We start from the raw sequence: 8,154 nt of genomic DNA, 5'->3' as shown, positions 1-8,154 counted from the left end.
ACTCACCAATTGGCTGCCAGGGTTTTGGCTCCAGCTCTGCCAGCCCAGAGAGGCTGGGCTAAGAGACCAGGTCTCGTTTCTCTTGGGTGGCAGAGTGGCAACCCAATAACCTGGGGCAGAGCTCCGTGCAGCAAGGACAGCGTCAAACTGAAACCAGCTCCCTGAAAGGTCGTGTTCCTGACCAGAGACTGGACCCCTCTGCTACTGACCCAGTATCATGGGACGCTGCTTCATGGTGTGAGGGCAGCTGGGCCTTTGGAGCACCACATCAAGCTGGGCCCCTCACAGGAAGCAGAAGAGAGGAGTTCCGAGTGGCCTCTCTCACCTTCAATGGCTGAGGAAATCAGAAAGCCATTGATCAGAATCCTAAGGATGCAGACTTCTTTCCTGCCCTGGCTGATGGCACTGATGCAGGGATCGGCAGAATCTCTGGCCAGAGCAGAAACAGGGGCAGACAGCAGGTTGGACACACAACTGTCCATGCCCAGACCTGCCCCTCAAAGATGCTGCAGTGAACTGTAAATCCAGCACCAACATCCCAGCCTAGTTCTATCAGGCCTGCCTGCTTCTGTCCTCACCGCCCCACCGTGTCTTTGCAGGACAGACGGTGTAAGAAGGGCTTACCCTCTCTTTCCATTTCCCACAGCATTAACCAGTGACTCCACCCCAGAGCACTAGCCCTCCACAGTGCAGGTGGTGCAGAGTCAAGGCCTGCTCCTCAGGACATGAGCTGTAGCCCTGCAGGGCTATACAGATCAAGGTTGCCGGAAGCACGGCTAATGGCTTGAAGAGGAGACTGGAAGTCAGGACACCAGGGTTCTCCTCCCAGTGCTCGCTATGCAACTTCGATTAAGCCTCCTCCTTGTCCATCCTAGCCACCTTTGTACGGTGCTGCGAGCCACTCAGAGGAGTTGTGCTGAAGAAGCACTGCGAGGGTTACAGAATATTCTACAGCACCAGCAGGTTGGGCAGCACTTTTAGAGAAGGAAAAAACACCCTGATTATCAGCCACCTCAGAAGAACGCAGGGAAACGCACTCGGTTGAATGGCTGCAGCAGAGTCCTTGCTAAGTGCCAACTTACTGGAAGTACTGGGGTGCTCCCACAGGAGACGGGGAGTTAGCGACCTTCACTGGCCCACAGACGAGGTGTTTCTGAGAGAGAGGAGGAGAGAGTGAATCCTGGGACAAAGGAGGGGCAAACAGCTCCCTGACCTTCTGCATTTCATCAAGGGCTTTGCCCGTTCAGGCAGTATTGGGATGCATGAAATACTGAGTATGCCAGACAGCACAGCCGTTCAGCTGTGCTTAGATCCCAGGGTGATAGGCACCACAGACCAACCTGAGCCCTGGCTCTTAACGGATGCTCCCAGACAGTTGTAATGTCACAGCTTATTGAGTCAAAAGAAACCAGCCTTGCTGTGAGTGATTCCAGTTTCGTCTACGCTCCTCCCCAGATGCCCTATCACCTTAGCATCAAGGGCTTCAGGGGCAGTGACACTGCCTTTCTTATCTGTAGTGCTCAGCCAGAAGGGCAGGGAGAGGCTACAGAGGAGGAAAAGGAAGGTTTTCAAGGAGATAAGGTCCCCTTTCGCCATGAGTTCTTCCTGGGGGAAATCAGAGGGAGCCTCATGCTCAGACACCTCTACCCCAACAACTTCACACCGCAGCAGGAAACACTTTCCCATTATTGCCCTCTGCTGGGTGCTGCCATGGGAGGCAGCAATGGGGGAGTCAGAGACATGCCTCACCTGCAAGGCTGTGTGAGGTCCCAGGTCCAACATCCTCCAGAGCAAATCCACCTGCTGCTGCTGGAACTCGCCCTTACAGCTCACCACATGCACCACCCTGCAGCAGCCTGCTGGTCCCGTGCCCTGCAGCAAAGCGGCAGCCTGGTTAGATGTACTCCCACCAAGCACAGGAAAGAGCAGGGCAGGCACTCTGGGTTCTGTTTACCAGAGCAGCACAAACCCACAGGCCAGCAGGGTTACTCACCGCACAGCGCAGGGCTATCTGCCGCAGCTCTGCCAGGACCCGCAGTTTCTCCTCAGTCACTGCCAAGGAGGAGGAGAGGACTCAGAAAGGGAGGTACAGGCTCTTTGCACCCTATCTCCACCCCAGCCATTGCTGCCTCAGTCAGAGTCCTTTGGGGCTATGACTTGCTAAAGGCTGGTGTGCCAAAACCAGGAAAGAGCAACGGGAGTGGAAAGGGGGGATTTGAGCCCAAACACCCCATATTTTCTGTATGAAAATAGTCAACTGCAGCCTTGTGCCCACCCAGTCAGATAGCAAATGTTAAATGTGACGCTTACCAAGACAGACATCTAGGTTGGGGTCATAGCCCTCCAAGCTCTGCTGCACCAGGAAGTTTTTCAAATGCACTTTAAATATTACATCATCAGCCAGCCTCATCTGCCGTGGCTCCAGCCCTGGGACTGTAGCATAAGGGCACTGGCTGAGGACTTGTTTCAAGGCCAGAACATCCTCAGGAATGAATGCCGCTTCCAGCTCTGAAGGCCAGTCAACGCTCAGCTGGTGCAGAAACTTCTGGATTCCTTCATCAGGCACAGCAGGAACCAGGTGGACGTTCATCCTAGAATCAAATACAAACACCATTCACCATGCATGAGCCTGTGCAACATCCAAGGAAGAGCATTTAAAGAGCTGGAGAATTCAATCCACTGACCCCTGTATTCTGAGCACTTCAGCCAAGTGGTCAGTTACTAGAATGGCTCTCAGATTGCTCAGGCTAAGCATGTCTAGGCTTCTCCGGCTCCGGAGGGGTGTGCAGTTCAGGATGATACTCTTCCCACTTGCTGCCTGGGAAGGCTTTGTGAACTCAGCAATAGAATTCAGGACCTGCTGGAAGGCAGCAGGTCTCTGTAACTGAACAGTCAGCCCCAGTGGGGTCTGCTGACAGCTCTGGAGAGGTGGTACTCCAGGGCATTTTAGTGAAATCACATCCTCTATGATACCTTTGGGAACCTGCAAGAAGACAAGACAGACACATGAAAAGCTCCTCTCGCAGACACCTTTAACACCAGTGTGCCATCTTGCAAATTCCTCACTCTTACTGAGAGAAATTAGCTGGAATCTCACCAATCTAGGTTAGATTCATAAACTTTCAGGCAGTTACAGCAGCCCATGGTGGTAGGGGCTGCTGTCCCTTCCGTGCCAGTTGTGAGCCTAGGACCCTAGTGTGGTGCAAGGGGTACGCCTGGGGGAATTCTAAGATGCCACAAGTACTCCTTTTCTTTTTGCAAATACAGACTAACACGGCTGCTACTCTGAAACCTGTCATTATGCAAGGCACTGAATTTAGCTGTATGGAGTGGAAATCTATCAACGTCATGAAAAAACTCATCACCCATTGTTTCATGTTCTCTGTGTCTATAAATCTCCCCACTGTATTTTCCACTGAATGCATCCGAGGAAGTGAGCTGTAGCTCACAAAAGCTTATGCTCAAATAAATTTGTTAGTCTCTAAGGTGCCACAAGTACTCCTTTTCTTTTTGCGAATACAGACTGACACGGCTGCTACTCTGAAACCTGCGCAATGTAGAATTTTTCAGAAATTAACATTGTGCATGCAGACTTTCCTTTTCCCCCATAGAAATGAGCTGCAGTGTTGCTAGCCGCTACTGGACTCCCTAAGCCCAGCTTGCACATAGACGATACTGCTGGGGAGAGGAAAAGGGAGCTAGAGAGTTTGTGGCAGCTGCAGTTCCCAGCACGCCCTGAGGGAATGTAGGAAGCTGTGCAATCTGGGGGGAGCGGCTGTGGGTATCTAGCCCCCCAGCTGGGCTCTAGGATGGGAAGGGGGCAGAGGAACTGGATTGTCATAGGGGATTCTTTAACTCTCCTGGGGGAGGGGGGGGTGAATTTTTGTGTGTGCCTATGTTGTTACAAAAAGAAAAGGAGGACTTGTGGCACCTTAGAGACTAACAAATGTATTAGAGCATAAGCTTTTGTGAGCTACAGCTCACTTCATCGGATGAAATGAGCTGTAGCCACGAAAGCTTATGTTCAAGTAAATTTGTTAGTCTCTAAGGTGCCACAAGTCCTCCTTTTCTTTTGTGAATACAGACTAACACGGCTGCTACTCTGAAACCTGTCATTATATTTCAGAGTAGCAGCCGTGTTAGTCTGTATTCGCACAAAAGAAAAGGAGTACTTGTGGCACCTTAGAGACTAACAAATTTATTAGAGCATAAGCTTTCGTGAGCTACAGCTCACTTCATCGGATGCATGAAGTGAGCTGTAGCTCACGAAAGCTTATGCTCTAATAAATTTGTTAGTCTCTAAGGTGCCACAAGTACTCCTTTTCTTTTTGTCATTATATTGTTACAGACATACTTGCTGACCAGTATTTTGAAATAAATTACCAAAATAATTGAAACTGGCATGAGTATGTCGCGTGATTTTGACAAATAACATTTCTAGACTTTTAAAATATGGTGCACAGAAGTTTTAATTTTCTAGTGCACATTTTTTAATGTTTCGGCCCCGAATGGGGCCGGGAGTCAAAGGGGCACCAACCCCTTAGAGGCGACTGCGAATGAGACGGGAGAGAGGTTCTAGTTACTAAAAGTGCCTGAGCTTCATCGGGCGAGCTTCAGGCCGTTCGCTGAATCCCTTCCCGTTTGGGTTAAATCCCCCTGCCGCTTTCATGCTTTCCTGAGGCTTTGCTGACCTCTCACGCGAGGCAGGGGAGGTCGGGGCAACAGCTGCTGCGTCCCAGCCTGGGGCGGGCCCACGTGTTGCAACCCCTGTAATGGACACCCAGGGCCTGGAGCCAGCACCCCCCAAAGCCGGCCCCAGACAAGGTGCGCTCCCGCCCGAAGCCCCGGCTCGGCCACTGGAGCAGGGAGGCCCCGCCCCGCCCCCAAAGCGGGCCCGGCGTCCCCTTCCACCCGCGCTAGGCCCCGCCCCCCCTCGGCGCTCCCCGCCTACCGGCCCCCCCGCGAACAGCGCCCGCAGCGCGGCCTGGGGGGCCAGGAAGTCGCGGCTACGCAGGTTCCGGGCGCTGCTCTCCTTGAACCAGACGGAGGCGGGGGGGGCCGAGCTCCTTCTTCAGCGCCGCGTTCAGGGCCCCCAGGGTCTCCGACACCCCGAACCGGCCCCCGCCCGTCTCCATGGGGACCGAGGCAGCTGCCGAAACCGGAACCCGCCGCCAGGGCTTCGGGGGCAACGGATACTGAGCAACTTCCTGTTCGTCTAACCGGAAGTGGCGTCACACATTCGAGCCGCCCTCTTGGATGTGGAGGCAGGTGCCGGCGGCCATTTTAGGTGTGGCTGGAAGTTCAGCCGACGCCATCTTGGGTGTAGCTGGAAGGGTGGGGTTGCCATCTTGCTCGTAGCCTGGAGGGCAAGTGGCGGCGGCCAGGTTAGGTCTGGGGGAGACGCCCGGGCTATGAGGCCCCGCCCCGCCCGGCCTTGCTCGCATGGGCCTCGCCCCCTCTTCCTGGCGCCGCTCCCACCCCCCAGCCCAGCCCAGCCCAGCCCAGCCCTGGCCTGGCGCCCATCCCCCCCAAGTCCTGGCCTAGTGCCCATCCCCCCACCCTCACCCACGCTGGTCTGGTGCCCTTCCTACCCCCAAGCGCTGGCCTGGTGCCCACCCGCACCCGTGCTGGCCTGGTGCCCATCCCCCCACTCCCAGCACTGGCCTGGCGCCTATCCACCCATCCCCCCACCCATGCTGGCCTAGTGCCCATCCCCCCATCCCCAGCACTGGCCTAGTGCCCATCCCCCCACCCTCACCCACGCTGGTCTGGTGCCCTTCCTACCCCCAAGCGCTGGCCTGGTGCCCACCCGCACCCGTGCTGGCCTGGTGCCCATCCCCCCACTCCCAGCACTGGCCTGGCGCCTATCCACCCATCCCCCCCCCCTGCTGGCCTAGTGCCCATCCCCCCATCCCCAGCACTGGCCTAGTGCCCATCCCCCCACCCTCACCCACGCTGGTCTGGTGCCCTTCCTACCCCCAAGCGCTGGCCTGGTGCCCACCCGCACCCGTGCTGGCCTGGTGCCCATCCCCCCACTCCCAGCACTGGCCTGGCGCCTATCCACCCATCCCCCCACCCATGCTGGCCTAGTGCCCATCCCCCCATCCCCAGCACTGGCCTAGTGCCCATCCCCCCATCCCCACCCGTGCTGGCCTGGCACCCTTCCCACCCCCAGCACTGACCTAGTGCCCATCCCCCCTCCCCCAAGAGCGCTGGGGTTGCACCGGCGCCCTTCCCACCCCCAGCACTGGCTTAGCGCCCATCCCCCCCACCAGCACTGGCCTAGTGCCCATCCCCCCACCCTCACCCACGCTGGTCTGGTGCCCTTCCTACCCCCAAGCGCTGGCCTGGTGCCCACCCGCACCCGTGCTGGCCTGGTGCCCATCCCCCCACTCCCAGCACTGGCCTGGCGCCTATCCACCCATCCCCCCACCCATGCTGGCCTAGTGCCCATCCCCCCATCCCCAGCACTGGCCTAGTGCCCATCCCCCCATCCCCACCCGTGCTGGCCTGGCACCCTTCCCACCCCCAGCACTGACCTAGTGCCCATCCCCCCTCCCCCAAGAGCGCTGGGGTTGCACCGGCACCCTTCCCACCCCCAGCACTGGCCTAATGCCGATCCCCCAACCCCCACCAGCGCTGGCCTGGCGCCCTTCCCATCCCCAACACTGGCTTAGCGCCCATCCCCCCCACCAGCACTGGCCTGGTGCCCACCCCACCCCTCAGTGCTGGCTCCCAATGTCCTGCTCGCACGATACCCACCTGCCAAACCGGCTGGGGCACAGGATGAGCGGTGCCCAACAGAGCCGGCCTGCTCCTGTGCCAGGTCTGGAGTGTCAGACAGCCTGGGGAGGGGGCTGAGTAAGGGGAAGGGCCCCAAAGACATGGGTCTGCAGGGGGAGAGGGCGGGCGGGCGCCTGGTGGGGGGAAGGTCTCGGTGAGACAACCTCAGCGCTATGAGAGGGGACGGGCTGAGGGCAAAGCAGAGTCTCAGATGAGGACTGTGAACTTGATCTTCATGCACAGGCAGGGAGCCAGCAGTGGGACTCAAGGGCACAGGAGCCGAGCTGTGGGAAACAGCAGTAATTTCAGCTGCTGGCTGCTGAACAGACTGAGCAGGAGAAGACTGGAGAGGAGGGCACCGTTGCCTACATGAGAGAGACTCATGGTGTGAGTTGTTTCAAACACAGTCACCAAATATCATGAGTTGGTGGGGTTTTTAAGGGTTGAACCCAAGTTGGCCTGAGTCAAAATGACCACAATTTCCCTATAGTCTTTGCATGTAGAGGTGAGGCTGCCCCAAGGGAAGATGGCCACGGCCACCATCTCATTGCTTCCGGTTAAACTGGAGACAGAATGTCTTTAGCTGGGCGGCTACCACTCCATGGCAAGGGGCCTCCTAAGGAAAACGAGGAGTTCGGAGTGTAGACTGCAGGAAAGTGCGGGGGTTGTGAGAGAGATTGAAGTGTGCAGGGGTATGTGGGGAGTAGGAGAGAGGGGAATAGGGATGCAGGGGAAAGACTGAAGTGCCTTTGGGGGAGCCATGGTTCATGGAAGGAGACTGAGGGGCAGGTGGATCAGATGTGGAGTGCAGGAGGGAGGCTGAGGGATTGCAGTGAATGTGGGGAGAAGCCAGGGAATGAGGGGTAGAGGGAAGATGTAGGGGCAGGATACTGCGAAGGGAAAGGGGGGGCCAGCATACTGTGGAAGAGGAGACAGGCTAGTGATAAGAGAGGGGGATGGAGAGGGGCAGAATAGCCTAGCTAGTCCTTCTCCCCAGGCTCGGGAGAGTGCATATGGAAATTCCTCCAAGCAACCAATAGGAAGCCTGTATTTGTGTGTGTGTGTGAATTTTGAATGTGAAATGCTCTCACGCAATCCGTACCAGGTTTACCATGGTGCCAGGCCCATGCTCAAAAGGGGCCCCAGCCTGGCCCATTCCACTTGCACTGCACCCTGCGCTGTTGGCTTCTCTGCCCCCCGCCCCTGCTCGCTCATCTCAGCTGCCTTGGGCCCCCTCTCACAGGCTGAGTGCCCCCCCACACACACTTGTAGAGAGGAACCCTCAGGCTCTGCCGCTCCGGGATGGTTGACTGTCCGCTTCAGGCTCCTGGGGGCGGGACCTACCTCTCCCTGCCACTCTGCAGAAGCCGC

At 57.1% G+C, this 8,154-nt stretch overlaps 2 protein-coding genes across 4 annotated transcripts in view; one reads left to right on the top strand and one right to left on the bottom strand.

Moving 5' to 3' along the window:
- DALRD3 (DALR anticodon binding domain containing 3) overlaps positions 1 to 5,135 on the bottom strand; it is an 11,073-nt gene extending 5,938 nt beyond the window's left edge. Inside the window, 7 exon segments of the mRNA XM_038411741.2 lie at positions 1,083 to 1,153; positions 1,750 to 1,872; positions 1,994 to 2,052; positions 2,311 to 2,591; positions 2,685 to 2,983; positions 4,952 to 5,056; positions 5,058 to 5,135. Coding sequence (XP_038267669.1) covers positions 1,083 to 1,153; positions 1,750 to 1,872; positions 1,994 to 2,052; positions 2,311 to 2,591; positions 2,685 to 2,983; positions 4,952 to 5,056; positions 5,058 to 5,135 — 1,016 coding nt within the window.
- The window catches only part of NDUFAF3 (NADH:ubiquinone oxidoreductase complex assembly factor 3), a 30,039-nt gene continuing 27,017 nt past the window's right edge, over positions 5,133 to 8,154 (top strand). The window contains exons 1-2 of one of the 3 annotated variants that reach the window (XM_038411747.2): positions 5,133 to 5,268; positions 7,031 to 7,170. In XM_038411747.2, coding sequence (XP_038267675.1) covers positions 7,166 to 7,170 — 5 coding nt within the window. In that variant the 5' untranslated portion in view covers positions 5,133 to 5,268; positions 7,031 to 7,165. Of the gene's footprint in view, positions 5,385 to 7,026; positions 7,171 to 8,154 lie in introns of all 3 variants that reach the window. The other 2 variants (XM_043519942.1, XM_043519943.1) reach the window with 2 other exon arrangements.

The sequence above is a fragment of the Dermochelys coriacea genome, chromosome 7 (assembly GCF_009764565.3).
Source record: "Dermochelys coriacea isolate rDerCor1 chromosome 7, rDerCor1.pri.v4, whole genome shotgun sequence".
Lineage (NCBI taxonomy): Eukaryota > Metazoa > Chordata > Testudines > Dermochelyidae > Dermochelys > Dermochelys coriacea.
Note: the sequence above shows the minus strand (reverse complement) of the source record. Positions and strands in the feature narration are given on the sequence as shown.